General features: G+C 44.4%; 1 protein-coding gene and 1 non-coding gene across 2 annotated transcripts in view; both read left to right on the top strand.

Annotated features, from left to right (window-relative positions):
* Positions 1–18,970, top strand: part of PPP1R17 (protein phosphatase 1 regulatory subunit 17) — a 35,525-nt gene that overhangs the window by 15,524 nt on the left and 1,031 nt on the right. Inside the window, exons 7-8 of the mRNA XM_038761953.1 lie at positions 6,520–6,674; positions 8,398–8,550. Of these exons, the coding sequence (XP_038617881.1) occupies positions 6,520–6,674; positions 8,398–8,550 (308 nt within the window). The remainder of the gene's footprint in view (positions 1–6,519; positions 6,675–8,397; positions 8,551–18,970) is intronic.
* LOC119923724 lies at positions 16,439–16,576 on the top strand. Its single transcript, XR_005448947.1, has one exon. It is a non-coding gene; the product is annotated as a small nucleolar RNA SNORA7 (small nucleolar RNA).

Below are 18,970 nucleotides of genomic sequence, written 5' to 3'. Positions count from 1 at the left end.
GAGCTAAGAGGGGGCAAGATGATTGAGTGCTTTGAAGTGCTGTGTGACCTTGGACAAATCACTTTACTTCTCCAGACCTCAGTTCCCTTATCTGTAAAATGAGGGTTTAGCCTCTGAGTCCCATGTGGGACATGTCCAACCTGATTAGCTTGTATTCACCACAGTGCTTAGTGGAGTGCCTGGAGCACAGTAAGCACTTAACAAATGCCATAAAACAAAGGACTTCACACAGTATGTGCTTAGTAAATACAGTCGAATGAATGAATGAATAAATACTTGAGAAGAAACAGTTTGGTCTAATGGAAAGAGCACAGGCCTGGGAGTCAGAGGACCTGGATTCTTATCCTGTCCCTGCCACTCAGCTGTGTGATTTTTGGGTAAGTCACTTGCCTTTGCTGGGCCTCAGTTTCCTCAATCAATCATATTTGTTGAGCACTTAGTGTGTGCAGAGCACTACACAGAGTGTTTGGAAGAGTACAGTGCAACAATGTAACAGATACGTTCCCTGCCCACAGCGAGATTACAGTCTAGAGGATTAGTTTACAGACCAATAGCAATAATAATAATTATGATGGTATTTGTTATGCACTTATTGTGTGTCAAGCACTGTTCCAAGCTCTGGGGTAGATACAAGATAATCAGGTTATCCTACCTGGGGTTCACAGTCTTAATCCCCATTTTACAGATGAGGTAACTGAGGCACAGAGAAGTTAAGTGATTTGCCCAAAGTCAAACAGCTGATAAGTGGCAGTGGCTGATAAGTGGCTGATAAGTTCCTCCTTACTATAGTGGTGAGTATCCCTGCCTGTCACCCAGGAGACATGGGTTTGATTCCTCCATGGGGAGGTCATAAAAGTTTTCCCCTCCTTCCTCTCCCCGTCCTCCCCCTCCCCATTCCCCCACCTTATCTCCTTCCCCTCCCCACAGCACCTGTATATATGTATGTATGTTTGTACGTATTTATTACACTATTTATTTATTTATTTTACTTGTACATATTTACTATTCTATTTATTTTATTTAGTTAATATGTTTTGTTTTGTTGTCTGCCTCCCCCTTCTAGGCTGTGAGCCCACTGTTGGATAGGGACCGTCTCTATATGTTGCCAACTTGTACTTCCCAAGCGCTTAGTACAGTGCTCTGCACACAGTAAGCGCTCAATAAATACGATTGAATGAATGAATGAATGAATGGCAGAGCCTGGATTCGAATCCAGAATTCAATTCCTGTTCTCCCTCCTACTTAGACTGTGAGCCCCATGTGGGACAGAGATTGTGTCCAATCTGATTATCTTGTATCTTCCCCACTCCTTAGTACAGTGCTTGGCACAAAGTAAGCACTTAAGTACTAATAGTAAGCTCTTAGTACAGTGCTCTGCACACAGTAAGCACTCAATAAATATGATTGAATGAATTTAACAAATACCACTGAAGAAGAAGGAAAAGAAATAGGGAATCTGGCCACTAATCCCAGCTCCAAAACTTGTCTGCTGTGTAACCATGGGCAAGTTCATTCATTCATTCAATCATATTTATTGAGAACGTACTGTGTGCAGAGCACTGTACTAAGCGCTTGGGAGAGTACAATACAAAAATATACAGACACATTCCCTGCCCACAATGAGCTTACAGTCTAGAGGAGTTATTTACTAACTCCTTCCTTTATAACACAGCACTCATGTCCATACCGTTTTACTAAATTCCTTCAGGTACCTATAATGAATTTTAACGTCTCTCCTTCCCCGGTCCCTGGAGTAAGGAACCGCTTTATTGATGGAAAGCAAAATACCTTCCCAGGCACTGATCCATCGTCCCCCGGTGATTGTAATAGCCCGGCTCCATCTGTTCACCGATGACCTCATTCCATCTGAGAGGGCTTCATCCAGACCTGAGGTGAATTCTCCCTGTCTGGGGTGGATGCAAGCAAATCAGGTTGGACGCAGTCCCTTTCCCAAGTGGGGCTCACAGCCTCAATCCCCATTTTTCAGATGAGGTCACTGAGGCCCAGAGAAGAGAAGTGATTTGCCCAAGGGCACACTGCAGAGAAGAGGCAGAGGCGAGATTAGAACCCACAACCTTCTGACTTCCAGTCCCAGGCTCTATCCACTATGCTATGCTGCTTCTTTATCTTCAACTGCAGGGAGATACAAAACAGCATTATGATAATTCTCACAAAGAGCACGTAGGACTCCACTACCCCCCTCCCATCTCCCCAAAGACAGGGTGGATCAGGAAATATCTCTAGCTGATCACTTAGGGAAACAGGCCTCGGGGTGAGGAAAGGGCCGTGATTAGAGAGGCATCTTCTGTGCATCACTAAGTGCAATCCTGCCACAGGCCCCAAGCCAGGGGGATCGAGTTTCCTGAAACCTGATAGACCGAGCCTTCTGTTGTCAGTTCTGGTGCCAGATGGACAGGCAGAGAGGACTTGCTCTGGCTGGGCTCTATGTGCAAATATTAATGGAAACTCCAGAGGGAAATTACTTGGAGCTCGAGCCCGGGCCTGGAATTCAGAAGGTCATGGGTTCTAATCCTGGCTCTGCCGCTTGCCTACTGGATGACCCTGGACAAGTCATTTCGCTTCTCTGGGACTCAGTGACCTCATCTGGAAAATGGGGATTGAGACTGTGAGTCTCACGTGGGACAGGACTTTGTCCAACCTGATTTGCTTAGATCCACCCCAGTGCTTAGTATAGTGCCTGGCACATAGTAAACACTTAACAAATACCATTATTATTATTATTAATGGTGGACCCTACGCAAAGTTTCAGGACTTGAAAATGCAGTAAACTAACAGGGTTCCAGGACTTTTCTGCTACAGACGCGCGCGCACACACACACACACACACACACACACACACACACCCCACCCCCTTCCTCCTGCCACTTCTGTCACAGATCACTTTGTACCCATCGAGGCAGAATTTCAAACAGGCTCCTTCAGCTTTATTGTCAATCTGTTTCCTTCCCTGAGCTGACTTTTTACACAACCTTTTGTCATGAAAAACACCAGAAGCCTTACCTAGCTCTTCAAAATCCTCAGATGGAGATGATCAGCCTTTTTGATTATCAGGAATCTTGCATATTCAAGCCCCCCTTTTCAGGTGTTTCCCTTGGTTGTTTCTTCCCCCCAACTCTAACACACACTCAATTTGTGACTGAGATACTTTATGATCTGATTGTTTCCTCAATTGGGAAAGAGAAAACATCTGAATTGGTGGAAAAGTCAAGAAGTGAAACCAAAATTCTTGAGCATCGGTGAAGAAGCCAAAATGGAAAGACGGCGGGAGTGGTTATCAGGAGACCTGGGTTCTGATAGCGACTCCACCACTTGTCTACTGTGTGATCTTGGGCAAGTCCCTTCACTTCTCTGTGCCTCAGTAACCTCATCTGTAAAATGGAGATAAAGATCATGAACCCCATGTGGGACATGGACTATGTCCAACCTGGTTACCTTGTATCTACCCCAGTACTCAGTACAGTGCCTGGCATAATAAGTGCTTAACAAATACTATCAAAAAAAGAAATTCTGGCTCGGCTGTAAGACTTTGGGTGAGTTGCTTAACTTCTCAGTGCCTCGTTTTCCTCACCTATAAATTGGGGATTCAATAGCTGTTCTCCCTCCTACCTTAGACTGTTAGCCTCATGTAAGGACCTGATTATCTTGTATCTACCCAGTACTTAGAAGCAGCGTGGCTCAGTGGAAAGAACACAGGCTTTGGAGTCAGAGGTCATGGGTTCAAACCCCGGCTCCACCAAATGTCAGCTGTGTGACTGTGGGCAAATCACTTCACTTCTTTGTGCCTCAGTTACCTCATCTGTAAAATGGGGATTAAAACTGTGAGTCCCCCATGGGACAAGCTGATCATGTTGTAACCTCCTCAGCGCTTAGAAGAGTGCGTTGCTTAACAAATACCATCATTATTATTATTACAGTACCTGGCACACAGTAAGCATTTAACAAATACCACATTTATCATACTTCTTATTATAATGATATCATTATGTACTATTATATTATAATAATAGGAAGAATTGTGGTTATTTGTTAAACACTAAGTGTCAGGCACCGTTCTAAGTGTGGGGTAAATAATACAAACTATTCAGTTTGGACACAGTCCCTGTCCCACATTGGGCTCACAGTCTTAATCTCCATTTTACAGATGAGGTAACTGAGGCACAGACAAGTTACATGACTTGCCCAAAGTCACACAGGAGACAAGTGGCGGAGCCGGGACTAGGACCCAGGGGCTTCTGACTTCCAGGCCCATGCTCTATCCACTAGGCCAAACTCAGAGTGAGGTGTGTTAAGTTCACCTGTCCCCTTCTGTCCTCTCTTCTTCCAGCTCGCTGCAGTGACAAGGAGTTTTAATAATAATAATAATAATAATAACAACAATACTTGTGGTATTTGTTAAGTACTTACTCTGTGCCAGGCACTGCGCTAAGCACTGAGGTGGATACAACTAATCGTTGGACACAGTCCCTATCCCACAAGGGGCTTATGGTCACGTTCCTCATTTTCCAGATGAGGTAGCTGAGGCTCAGAGAAGGGAGTGATGTGACATGCCCAAGGTCACACAGCAGATAAATGAGGGAGCTGGGACAAGAACCTATGACCTTCTGACTTCCAGGCCTATGCTCTATTCATGATGCCATGCTGCTTCTCACCACACTGCTTTTCATTCATCCATTCATTCAATCGTATTTATTGAGCACTTACTGTACTAAGCGCTTGGGAGAGTACAACAGAGTTGACAATGAAAGTCCCCTCAGATGGTAAACTTCCAGAGGGCAAGGACTGTGTTTACTTTCTCAGTTGTATGCTGCTCAGTGCTTAATCCAGTGCTCCGTACACTGTAAGTGTTCAATAAATATGACTGGTTAACAAATGGATGGATCAATGAGGACTTTGGTGAAATTATCCAGATGCTTCTTGGGGCCCAAGGGACTGGAACTCTGAGAGCAGTTCCTCTCCTCAGATTTCTGACTTCTGGGCGGGGATCGTTTCAGCCTAATCTTGCCGGAAAGCAGCTTGGCCTAATGGATAAAGCAAGATCCTGGGAGCCAGAGCACCTGAATTCTAATCCTAGCTCTGCCACTTGCCTGCTGGGTGACCTAGGGCAAGTCGCTTAACTTCTCTGGGCCTCAATTTCTTCAACTGCAAAATGGGAATTCAATACCTGATTTCCCTCCTACATATATTTTGAGCCCCGTGCTGGGCCTGATGGGCTTGTATCTACCCCAGCACTTAGAACAGGGGGTGATATTTAGTAAGCTCTAAATAAATACCCAACCCCTAAACTTTATTTTATTGTACAGTGCGGTTTAGTGGAAAGAGCACGGGTTTGGGAGTCAGAGGTCATGGATTCTAATCCCTGCTCTGCCCCTTGGCATCTGTGTGACTAGAGAAGCAGTGTGGCTTAGTGGAAAAAGCCCAGGCTTGGGAGTCAGAGGTCGTGGATTCTAATCCCGGCTCTGCCGCTTGTCAGCTGTGTCACTTTGGGCAAGTCACTTCACTTCTCTGGGCCTAAGTTCACTCATCTGTAAAATGGGAATCAAGACTGTGAGCCCCAAGTGGGACAACCTAATAACCTTGTATCTATCTCAGCACTTAGAACAGTGCTTGGCACATAGTAAGTGCTTAACAAATACCAACATTATTATTTGGGCAAGTCACAACTTCTCTGTGCTTCAGTTACCTCATCTGTGAAATGGGGATGAAGACTGTGAGCCCCACGTGGGACAACCTGATTACCTTGTATCTACCCTGGCACTTAGAACAGAATAATACCATTACTAGTATTATTATTATTATTATTATTATCATCATTATTATTATTATTCCAAGTGCTCTATACAGTGCTCTACACACAGTATGCACTCAATAAACACCAATGTTTGACTGATTGATTCAGTTGTAAGTTGCCTGATCCTCTGTGGCTATTTCGGTGTGATAGCTTCTCACCTTTGTAGCTAATTAAAACTAAGAACTCACTTAGCCCTTTAAAGCTCCTCCTCTAGACTGTAAGCTCGTTGTAGGCAGGGAATGTGTCTGTTTGATGTTATACTGCACTCTCCCAAGTGCTCAGTACAGTGGTCACTCACATAGTAAGCACTCAATAAATACAATTGACTGCCTGCCTAGTCCAGTGTTCTGCACCAGTGATCATTTGATTGAGCCAATGCGTTGGCTGAGAAGTGGCATGGCATAGTGGGAAGAGCACAGGTCTGTGAATCAGGAGGTCATGTGTTCTAATCCTGACTCTGCAACCTATCTCCTATGTGATCTCGGGCAAGTCCACTTCTCTGTGCCTCGGTTACCTCATCTGGAAAAGGGGGATTGAGATCGTGAGCCCCACGTGGGACAGGGACTGTGCCCAATCCCTTTGCTTGTATCCAAAATAGTCCTTGGCACATGATAATAACAAGTGTACTTGTTAAGCGCTATGTGCCCAGCACTGTTCTAAGCACTTAAAAAATACCGTAGTTATTATTCTTGCTACTCCCTTGCCCGTAGCGACGAACTTTCAGACAAGCCGATTAGAACCAGTGACTTCAGGAAGAAAACTCCAGTATTCCAGACAATGCAACAATCTTTGCACACTGAGTCGGAGCAGAAGAAGCCACGGAGGAAAGATACCCCGGCCATCCACATTCCCCCTTTCATCCCAGGTAATAGCAATAATAAATAAGTATGGTCCTTGTATCTGCTAATTCTGCAGTACTGTACTCTCCCAGGTGCTTAGCACAGTACTCTGCACATAGTAAGCACTCAATAATACCATTGAGTGACTGATTCAGTGGTTACTATCCTGTTCTCCCTCCTACATTCAGTGGTTACTATCCTGTTCTCCCTCCTACTTAAGACTGTGAATCTCATGAAGGGCAACTTAATTGACTTATGCCTGTTAATTCTAGTGTATTGTACTCTCCCAAGCCCTTAGAACAGGGCTACACACATAGTAAGTGATAGATAAATGCCACTGAGTGATTGATTGATTGACTGATTCAGCGACTGATATCCTGTTCTCTTTCCTACTTAAGACTGTGAGCCCCCTGTGGAACGGGAACTGTTCATCCTGAGTTGTACCTACCCCAGAGCTTAGAACAGTGTTTGGCACATAGGAAGGGCTGAACAAATACCACTAAACAAACGAACTATGGCACCAAACAATGGGACGCATACAGGGCAGTCAATCAATTAATTAATCATATTTATTGGAGTGCTTATTGTGTGCAGAGCACTGTACTAAGCACTGGGGAGAATGTAATAAAATTAAATTGGTAGGCACGTTGTATTTGCAGAAACAACAGAGAATGTGGTGCTGATTAGTTGCAGCCTGATCTCTGTACACAACAAGCTTACCATCTAGAGGGGGAGACAGATGTTAATAGAAATAAATAATAAGTATGGTATTTGTTAAGCACTTACTATATGCCAACCACTGTTCTAAGCACTGGGGTAGATACAAGGTAATCAGTTTATCTCATGTGGGGCTCACGGTCTTAATCCCCATTTTACAGATGAGGTAACTGAGGCCCAGAGAAGTTAAGTGGCTAGCCCCAGGTCACACAGCAGACAAGTGGCAGAGCCAGGATTAGAACTCATGACGTCTGACTCTCAAGCCCGTGCTCTTTCCACTAAGACAGGCTGCTTTGCGAACATAAGTGCTGTGGGGTTGGGGGAGGGGTGAATAAAGGCATGAAATTCAAGTGCAAGGGCAGTTCAGAAACAGGCCCAGTTCTACTCTAAGAGGGAAAGAGGTCAGGCATTGAATCCCCATTTTACAGATAAAGAGACTGAGGCCCAGAGATGTTCAGTGACTCACCCAAGATCACACATCAGGCAGGTAGCATAGTAAGTGCTTAAATACCACAATTAATTAGGCCATGCTGTTTCTCTGTTGTACTGCACTCTCCCAAGCACCTAGTACAGTGCTCTACACTTAGTAATAGTTCAATAAATAATTACCATTGATTGAGTAATTGATTTGTTGAGGCAGTTAACCCAGAACTGCTCCTGGGGCTCTTGCAGATTTATTTATTTATTCAAATTAATGTCTGATTCCTGTTCTAGACTATAAACTCTCTGTGGGCAAGGAATGTTTCTACCAATTTGGTTATATTGTAGTCTCCCAAGCCCTTAGTAAAGTGCTCTGACACAATTATCCCGGCCCTGCCACTTGTCTGCTGTTTGACTTGGGGCAAGTCATTTCACTTCTCTGTGCCTCAGTTCCCTCATCTGTAAAATGGGGATGGAGATTGTGAGCCCCATATAGGGAAGGGACCATGTCCAACCCAGTTACCTTGTCTATACCCCAGAAATTAGTGCAGTGCCTGGCATATAGTAAGCACTTGAGAAATACCATCATTATTATTATTATTATTTCCTTAGGTGTCCTCACTGAGCACTTACTGCAGACCAGTGATATCCAGGAGAAACCCTCTGAGGATGGGATGGTATCTCAAAGTCACAATCCCAACCTGGAGCAGAAAAAACCACGGAGGAAAGATACCCCCGCATTGCATGCACCCCACTTTGCTTCAGGTAAGGGCAGGGGGGAGCGTGGCGAGAGGAAGAAGAGGAGGTGAAGACCTGCTAGGAACCATTTGGTCTTTCCATCAGGTGGTCGGTCAATTCCATTTATTGAGCACTAACTCTGTCATTGTGGGAGGGGAATGTGTCTGTTTATTGTCATACTGTACTCTCCCAAGTGCTTAGTACAGTGCACTGCACACAGTAAGCCCTCAATAAGTACAGCTGAGTAAATAAGTGAATGGAGAGCACTGTATTAAGTGCTTGGGAGAGTACAATAGAACGATATAATAGACACATTCCCTGTCCACAATGAACTAGAGGGGGAAGACATTAAGAGAAATCAATAAATTTTTGAGATATACATAAGGGCTGTGGAGCTGAGAGCTAAATAAAGAGTGCAATTCCAAGTGCAAGAGTGATGCAGAATGGAGTGGAAGAAGAAGAAATAAGGGTTTAATCGAGGAAGACTTTTTTGGAGGAGATGGGCTTTTAACTGTGTTTTTAGATGTGCCAGGCAAGGGGAGTCCACCCTTAGAAGCTTAGAAGCTCGGGAACCTTAGATGCTCACGAACAGCATCTTTTCTGCTGAGCTAGCCCTAACTTGCCCACCTTGAGCTTCCAAATGAGTCTTGCTTCTGTAAAATTCCTGTGGCAATGAGGCCCTACAGGCCCCTCTACCCCGAGTCGACAGTAGTCCACCTCATCTCCCTACCTCATTTTCCACTTCCTCGCTAGGCTGGAAGAGAAACCTATGTCATAGAAATTCCAATCTTTCCTGGTAGCTTATCCCTTATTTCTGCAGCTACAATGCAGCTAGATTGCTCTGGAGACTTTCCCTGCCGCTGTTGCTGTCATTTCCACTCAATCAATCGTATTTATCGAGTGCGTACTCTGTGCAGAGCACTGTACTTAGCTCTCGGGAGAGTACTGTAAGCTAGTTTTGGGCAGGGAATGTGTCTGTTTATTGTCGTATTGTACTCTCCCAAGTGCTTACTACACTACTTTGCACAGAGTAAACGCTCAATAAATGAGATTGAATAATGCAACAATATAACAGACCCATTTCCAGACCACAAAGAGCTTACAGTCTAGATGGAGAGAAAGGTATTAATTGAAATAAATAAATTACAGATATGGACATAAGTACTGTGGGGTTGGGGGGCTGGGGGATGAATAAAGGGAGCAAATCAGGTCAACGCTGAAGGGAGTGGGAAAAAAGGAAAGGGGGGCTTAGTCAGAGAAGGCCTCTTGGAGGAGATGTGCCTTCTATAACGCTTTGAAGGGGGAGAAAGTAATCATCGGTCAGATTTCATTCATTCATTCAATTGTATTTATTGAGCACTTACTGTGTGCAGAGCACTGTACTAAGAGCTTGGGAAGTACAAGTTGGCAACATATAGAGACGGTCCCTACCCAACAACGGTCCTCGGCTTCAAGGCTCTCCATCACCTCGCCCCCTCCTACCTCACCTCCCTTCTCTCGTTCTACAGCCCAGCCCGCACCCTCTGCTCCTCTGCTGCTAATCTCCTCACCATGCCTCGTTCTTGCCTGTCCCACCGTCGACCCCGGGCCCATGTCATCCCCCTGGCCTGGAATGCCCTCCCTCCCCACATCCGCCAAGCTAGCTCTCTTCCTCCCTTCAAGGCCCTACTGAGAGCTCACCTCCTCCAGGAGGCCTTCCCAGACTGAGCCCCCTCCTTCCTCTCCCCCTCGTCCCCCTCTCCATCCCCCCATCTTACCTCCTTCCCTTCCCCACAGCACCTATATATATGTTTGTACATATTTATTACTCTACTTATTTATTTATTTATTTTACTTGTACATATCTATTCTATTTATTTTATTTTGTTAATATGTTTGGTTTTGTTCTCTGTCTCCCCCTTCTAGACTGTGAGCTCACTGTTGGGTAGGGACTGTCTCTATATGTTGCCAACTTGTACTTCCCAAGCGCTCAGTACAGTGGTCTGCACACAGTAAGTGCTCAATAAATACGATTGATGGATTGATTGATTAGAAGGGGCAGACAGACAACAAAACAAAGTATATTAACAAAGTGAAATAAATAGAATAGTAAATATGTACAAGTAAAATAAATAGAGTAATAAATCTTACAAACATATATACAGGTGCTGTGGGGAGGGGAAGGAGTTAGGGCAGTGGATATGGGGAGGGGGAGGAGGAGGGAGGGGGTTCTGGGCCAGAGGCGAGATGTGGGCAAGAGATTTGCAGTGAGATAGATGAGATGGAGGTACAGCGAGTAGGTTGGCGTTAGAGGAGTGAAGTGTGTGGGCTGGGTTGGAATAGGAGAGCAGTGACTGATTCCCCTCTAATAGCTGGAGGTCCTCACCTTTTGGGTTGAAAAGGTGGGTATTCGATCAGGGTAAGATGGGGGAATAATGGTTTCCTTCAGGAGAGGAGGCCTGGGGAATGGGTAATGATAATAATAATAAACAATATTGGTTAAGTGCTTACTATGTGTCAAGCACTATACTATGCACTATAATCAGACCAGACACAGTCCCTCTCTCAAAGGAGCTCACAGTCTAAAGAGGAAGGAGAGCAGGTATTGAATCAGCATGGACAAGTGGATACGCTTTGGTTGCAATTCCTCTTGGGGAAGAAAGGATAATAATAATAATAATAATGATGGTATTTGTTAGGTGTTTACTATGTGCAAAGCACTGTTCTAAGTGCTGGGGAGGTTACAAGGTGATCAGGTTGCCCCACGGGGGGCTCACAGTTTTAATCCCCATTTTACAGATGAGGTAACTGAGGCACAGAGAAGTTAAGTAACTTGCCCAAAGTCACACAGCTGACAGTTGGTGAAGTCAGGATTTGAACCCATGACCTCTGACTCCAAAGCCTGTGCTCTTTTCAGTGAGCCACACTGATGGTCTCTCTTGAGTGGGATTAGGAGAGACATAAAAACAACAATAATGATAAGAATATAATAATGATAATAATAATTGTGATATTCATTAAGTGCATACTATATGCCAGACACCATACTGAGAACTAAAGTAGAGAGAAGTTAATCATGTCAGATGGAGTCCATGCAGGGCTCGCAATCTAAACAGGAGGGAGAATAATGAATATTGAAGCTTCATTTTATAGATGAGGAAACTGAAATCTGGAAAATGTTTGGGTTTGGGATAGGGCTAGGATCAAGAATAGAGTTGACGAGGGTGTTGTGCTTATTATCTCTCCTGGACCAAGTTTTGCAATGCCTATTTGGGAAGATATATTGTAAACCCAGCACTTAGAACAGTGCTTGGCACATCAATCAGTCAATCAATCAATCAGTTATATTTATTGAGTGCTTACTTTGTGCAGAGCACTGTACTAAGCGCTTGGGAAGTACAGGTTGGCAACATATAGAGACAGTCCCTACCCAACAGTGGGATCACAGTCTAGAAGGGGGAGACAGAGAACAAAACCAAACATATTAACAAAATAAAATAAATAGAAAGATATGTACAAGTAAAATAAATAAATAAATAGAGTAATAAATATGTACAAACATATATACATATATACAGGTGCTGTGGGGAAGGGAAGGAGGTAAGACGGGGGGATGGAGAGGGGGTCGAGGGGGAGAGGAAGGAGGGGGCTCAGTCTGGGAAGGCCTCATGGAGGAGGTGAGCTCTCAGTAGGGCCTTGAAGGGAGGAAGAGAGCTAGCTTGGCGGATGGGAAAAGGGAGGGCATTCCAGGCCAGGGGGATGATGTGGGCCGGGGGTCGACGGCGGGACAGGCGAGAACGAGGCACGGTGAGGAGATTAGCGGCAGAGGAGCGGAGGGTGCGGGCTGGGCTGTAGAAGGAGAGAAGGGAGGTGAGGTAGGAGGGGGCAAGGTGATGGACAGCCTTGAAACCCAGGGTGAGGAGTTTCTGCCTGATGCACAGATTGATTGGTAGTCACTGGCACATAGTAAGCACTTAACAAATGCCATAATAATAATTATTATTATCACTAGACAGTAAGCTCTTTGAGGGCAGGGATCATGTCTACCAATGCTATTACACTCTCCCAAGTGCTTAGTACAGCACTCTGCCCCTGGTAAGCACTCAAAAAGTGCCACTGATAACAATAATAATAATAATAACAATAAAAATAAAATATGGTATTTTTTAAGCAACTACTTTGTATAAGGCACTGTACTAAGCACTGGGTTGGACACAGGCCACATGTGGATATACTATCTTCATGCCTAAGAAATCATTTCTAAAGGCAAGGAAACATGGAACATTTTTCTATTTAATTTCCCCAGCAGGCAGGTCGGTCAAACAGTCTGTGGGGAGGTGAGAATTTTCCTTGAGATTGCTTTTCCTTTTACCTTCAAAACGTACTGATTCCAGTAGCTCCCATTTGTGTGTCTAGATCTAGATGGACACACACACACACACACACACACACACACACACACACACACACACACACAAGCACACACAAACACACACAAACACTCCCCCCCCCCCCCGACACACATTTCCCTTGGAAATCCACTGATTCACTGTGGCTGGAATGTCCCCACATCTTTGACGTACAAAGACGACAAATGAAACTAGAATGAGATGGAATCTGTGTTCCTCAGGTCAGGAAGAGTCTTAGATCAGCACATTTGTATGTAGGCACACGCACAATTATATCCACTGCTCCATCCCACTCACTTTTATTAGCATATTAGCTGGAGTACTGTATTTCTGAAGAGCCTTTTAGGAGCTAAGGCTTGGCAGGAATTGAAATGCTGGATTGCGTGATTGGAAAACTCTGCCTGAGGCTTGTGTTTAGAGAGATGCATGTTGTTTCTACTAAGAGGGTCGAGAAAACACTGAGGCACAGCGAGGATCAAGGCTAATCGGAGAGGACTGTTTCAAGACCCTCCCTCCAAAGCAAACTTTGTCCCCCGAGAGCTCCGACACTGCGCTGTTTTTCATCCTGACGGACCCAAGTTTTGGGGATCGGGGATGGAGGCGAATCAATCATACTGATGTGGAAGGGGGAGCAAAGACTGTTTTTTATGGTATTTGTTAAGCACTTACTGTATAAATCATAGTATTTCTTGAGTGCTTAATATGTGCAGAGCACTATACTAAGCATTTGGGAGAGTACAATATAACTGAATTAGCAGACACACTCCCTGCCCAAATTGTTCATAATGGGAGTAGCAGCATGGCCTAGTGGGTAGAGCCCCAGTCTGGGGGTCAGAGGACCTGGGTTCTAATCCCCGCTCCACCACTTGTCTGCTGGGTGACCTTTGACAAGTCACTTCACTTCATTTATTCATTCATTTAATAGTATTTATTGAGCACATACTGTGTGCAGAGTACTGTACTAAGTGCTTGGAAAGTACAATCCACATCTCTGTGACTCAGATACCTCCTCTGTAAAATGGGGATTAAATACCTATTCTCCCTCCTATTTAGACTGTGAGCCCCGCATGGGACAGGGACCTAATTAATGTAGTATACCCAGCCCAGCACTTAGAACAGTGTTTGACACATTGTAGTTAGCCAATCAATCATTCGTATTACCCAGCGCTCACTGTGTACACAGCACTTTATTAGGCACTTGGGAAAGTACAATAGAACAATAAACAGACACATTCCTGCTCATAAGAAGCTTACAGTCTGGAGGGGGAGAAAGACAATAATAGTAAGTGCTTAACAAATATTTTAAAAAATGCTCCTTTAGGGCAGGGCACATATCTACCAATTCTATTGTACTCTCCCGAGTGCTTAGTACAGTGCTGTATACTTGGTAAGTGCTCAATAAATGCCACTGAACGATTAGAAAGTGTTAAAGAGGGGGAAATAGGGTAGAGAGATAAATCAGGGTAGGCCTCCTAAAGGAGATGAGATTACAGAAGGGTCTTGAGGACTTCCTGGCTGGGGCTGGACAATGCCCTTGGGCCCCACAGGCTTCCGGGACTTTTAGTCTGAACAATCCAGGAAGCTGAGAGGTTTTTAACCTCAGCACTGCCCCCGTTCCCTCACCCAGGTTAAAGTTGGGAGTGGTGGGAAGAAGGGGTAAATTGCTGACTTACTTTCCCCTTGACCTAAGCACCATTCAGAAGATGACCCTGGAAATGGGCTTCATTGTGTCCATTCATTCATTCATTCAATCGTATTTATTGAGCACTTACTGTGTGCAGAGCACTGTACTAAGCACTTGGGAAATACAAGTTGGCAACATATAGAGACAATCCCTACCCAACAATGGGCTCAGAGTCTAGAAGGGGGAGACAGACAACAAAACAAAACATGTGGACAGGTGCCAAGTCATCAGAACAAATAAAATTAAAGCTAAATGCACATCATTAACAAAATAAATAGAATAGTAAATATGTACAAGTAAAATAAATAGAGTAGACTGTAGGTTCATATTGGGCAGGGAATGTGTTTGTTGATTGTTCTATTCTATTCTCCCAAGCTCTTAGTACAGTGCTCTGCATACAGTAAGAGCTCAATAAATACCACTGAATGAATGAATGAAGTTTGGGTCAACAGAAATGTTGCTTCATGTTTGCTGAATTGTGGGAACTGCAGGGATGCTAAGTGTGAAGTGACATCAAAGTCACTCAGTTGTATTTATTGAGTGCTTACTGTGGGCAGAGCACTGTACTAAGTTTGGGAGAGTACAATAGAACAATAAACAGACACAGTCCTTGCCCACAACAAGCTTACAGTCTAGAGGGACCTCTCTATTTCTGTAGAAAGTCTCAGCTCCTGAAGTAGTCTCACTCCTTCCTGTTGGTGCTCATGAGTGATTTGGGCTAAAGCTTCAGTTCCACCCAGCGTCTGGAACTTGGTTTTCTCTTCTGTTAAATATCAGCTATTTAGGGAAGGTGCCGTATGGATGGAGTGGGAAGAAAATTAAACAAGGAACCATGGAAAGCACTGGTTTCCCCAGCCATGAACAGAGCCCAGTCAATCAATGATATTGAGTGCTTCCTGTATGCAGTGCACTGTGCTAAGTGCTTGGGAGTACATAGTAAGCGCATAGTAAGCACATAGTAAGTGCTTAACAAATACCATTATTATTATTATTATTATTACAATAAAACAGAGTTGGTAGATATGTTCCCTGCCCACAACAAGCTTCCAGTCTAGCAGGGGAGACAGACACGAAAATAAATTATGGATACGTGCATACTTTTTTTGGAGTGAATATCAAGTGTTTAAAGTGTACAGATCCATGTGTAAGGGTAACACAGAAGAGAAAGGGAGTAAGGAAAAGAAAGTTTGATTGGGGAAGGCCTCTTGGAGGAGATGTGCCTTCAAAAGGGCTTTGAAGAATGGATGAGTAATTGTCTGTCAGATATGAGGAGGGAGGGAGATCGAGGCCAGAGGCAGGGTGTGGGAAAGGAATCGGCAGCGAGATAGACAACATGGAGATACAGTGGACAGGTTAGTATTAGATGAGTGAAGTGTGCAGGCCAGGTTGTAGTTGGAGATCAGCCAGGTAAGGTAGAAGCTTGTTGTGGGTAGGGAATGTGTCTGTTTATTGTTGTACTGTACTCTCCCATCCGTTTAGAACAGTGCTCTCTACATAACAAAGCACTCGATAAATAAGATTGAATGAATAGGTGGGGGCAAGCGGACTGAGTGCGTCAATGCAGATGGTTAGGTTGTAATGTCTGTTTTTAAAATGTTCAGCCCTCTACCACCCTCCACAGCAGTGCATGCTGTCAAATCCTACAGCTTGGAGGGGGGTCGGAGCACATATAGACCTGGGAGGACAGCAATGTAAAAGATCTGGAGAAAGTGGGACCCCTCCAGAGGACAGCTCTGAGATCCAGAAAAATCAACATACTTCTGTAAAATAATAAGAAGAATGGTACTTGTTAAGTGCTTACTATGTGCAAGTGCTGTTTTAAGTGCTTTAGTAGATACATGGTCCCCCCTCAGGGTCGCACCTGGAGAGTTTCCAGGACTCTACCAGTCTTGGCTATGGGAGGGAGAGTCAAACAGAGGCCTACCCATTCCATTCCTAGCTTGGGCAGTGGCTAGTGCGTGGCAGGCAATCTGCTACAAGTCAAAACTCACCCATGTTGGGCAGCAGTGGCATGGGAGAGAGTCGAGGGCAGAGACTAGAGTTGACTGCATTTTTACCAAGAAAACACTATGGAGCCACTACCAGAGCGATTGCAGAGGGAGAGCGAGTCGTTCTGGGAGAGATGTGTCCATGGTATCGCTGTGGGTCGGAAACGACTCGACGGCATAAGACAAGATACAAGGTAATCAGGTTGGACACAGTCCCCATCCCACATGGGGTTTGCTCTTAACCCCCATTTTACAGATGAGTTAACTGAGGCACCGAGAAGTTAGTGACAGGAACTCCAGAACGAAGCCAGCACCCTACCCCTACCAGCTGATAAAATGGCTCATGCAAGCTCCTCACATTAGGCTGCGTGCCCCAGAATAACGTGTGATGTCACATGCATCACCTAAAAGACAGAACATATTAAGGATTTACTTTCTATGCTAAATTCTGAGCTCGATATGAAATAATCTGATCAGACACACTTCCATTCCTGCATGAGGCTCACAGACTAAGAAGGAAGGAGAACAGGAATCTCATCCCTATTTTACAGATGAGGAAACTGAAACCCCAAGAACTTAAATGCCTTGCCCAAGGTCACACAACAAGTATGTGGCAGAGGTGGGATTTTAATCCAGGTCCTTCTGACTCCCAGGCCCGTACTCTATTCGCTAGGCAACATCGCTTCTCAACCTCTCGGCGGAAAGCTTATTGTGGACGTGTGGGGAATGTGTTCACCAACTTCATTTGTACCCTCTCAAGTGCAAAGTGCATTATCCTCTAGATTGTAAGCTCATTTTGGGTAGGGATGTGCCCCACGTGGGACAGGGACTGTGTCCCACCCAATTTGCTTGTACCCACCCCAGCGCTTAATACACTGCCTGGTACCCAGTAAGTGCTTAACAAATACCACAATTATTATTATTGTTAATATCATTATTATTCTCCCAAGTGCACTCTCCCTGCACACAATAAGCACTTAAGAAATACTTCTAGAATGTGAGCCCGTTCATTCATTCAGTCGTATTTATTGAGCGCTTACTGTGTGCACTGTACTAAGCACTTGGGAAGTACAAGTTGGCAACATATAGAGACGGTCCCTACCCAGCAACGGGCTCACAGTCGAGAAGGGCTAGACAGACAACAAAACAAAACAAAACAAAACCAAACAAAACATGTGGTCAGGTGTCAAGTCATCAGAATAAATGGAAGTAACGCTAGAAGCACATCATTGACAAATAGTAAATATGTACAAGTAAAATAGAGTAATAAATCTGTACAAACATATATACAGGTGCTGTGGCGCTTAGTACAGTGCTCTGCACACAGTAAGCGCTCAATAAATACGATTGATGATGTGGGGAGGGGAAGTAGGTAGGGCGGGGGGATGGGGAGGAGGAGAGGAAAAAGGGGGCTCAGTTTGGGAAGGCCTCCTGGAGGAGGTGAGCTCTCAGTAGGGCTTTGAAGGGAGGAAGAGAGTTAGCTTGGCGGATGTGCGGAGGGAGAGCATTCCAGGCCATGGGGTAGGGATTGTCCCTATTTGTTGCCAAATTGTACTTTCCAAGAAATTAGTACAGTGCTCTGCACATAGTAAGTGCTCAATAAATACGATTGAATGAATGAATAAATACGATCAATTGGTAGTACAGTGCTCTGCATACAGTAAGTGCTCAATAAACATGATTAAATAAATGAATGAAAGCCCCTTTATAACCCAGATCCTTCAGACTCCCAGGCTCAGCGCTCGCCTGCTGTGTGACCTTGGGCGAGTCACTTCATTTATTTGCCTATCAATTCCCTCGAGTAAAATGGGGATTCGATATCTTTTTACCTCCCAGTTAGCCTGTAACAATAATAATAATAATTGTGGTTAAGCACTTGGTATGTGCCAAGCACTGTACTAAGTGCTGGGGTAGATACGATATCATCAGGTTCCACATGGGGTTGCCCATCTAAGTTGGTAAAAGAACAGGGATTGAATCCCCATTTGTGCTTATGTACATATCCATAATTGATTTATTTTTATTAATGTCTGTCTTCCCCTCTAGACTGTAAGCTTGTTGTGGGTAGGGAATGTGTCTTTTATATTGTTATGTTGTCCTCTCCCAAGTGCTTAGTACAGTGCTCTGTACACAGTAAGCACTCAATGAATCTAATGGATTGATCGATTTGCATGAGGAAATCACAGAGCAGTTAAGTTCATTCATTCATTCAATCATATTTATTGAGCACTTACTGTGTGCAGAGCACTGTACTAAGCGCTTGGGAAGTACAAGTTGGCAACATATAGAGACGGTCCCTACCCAACAGCGGGCTCACAGTCTAGAAGGGGGAGACAGACAGCAAAACAAAACATATTAACAAAGTAAAATAAATAGAGTAAATATGT

This window comes from Tachyglossus aculeatus, chromosome 2 (genome assembly GCF_015852505.1).
Source record: "Tachyglossus aculeatus isolate mTacAcu1 chromosome 2, mTacAcu1.pri, whole genome shotgun sequence".
Taxonomy (NCBI): domain Eukaryota; kingdom Metazoa; phylum Chordata; class Mammalia; order Monotremata; family Tachyglossidae; genus Tachyglossus; species Tachyglossus aculeatus.
The sequence above is the reverse complement of the archived record's forward strand: the minus strand, read 5'-3'. Positions and strand labels throughout refer to the sequence as shown.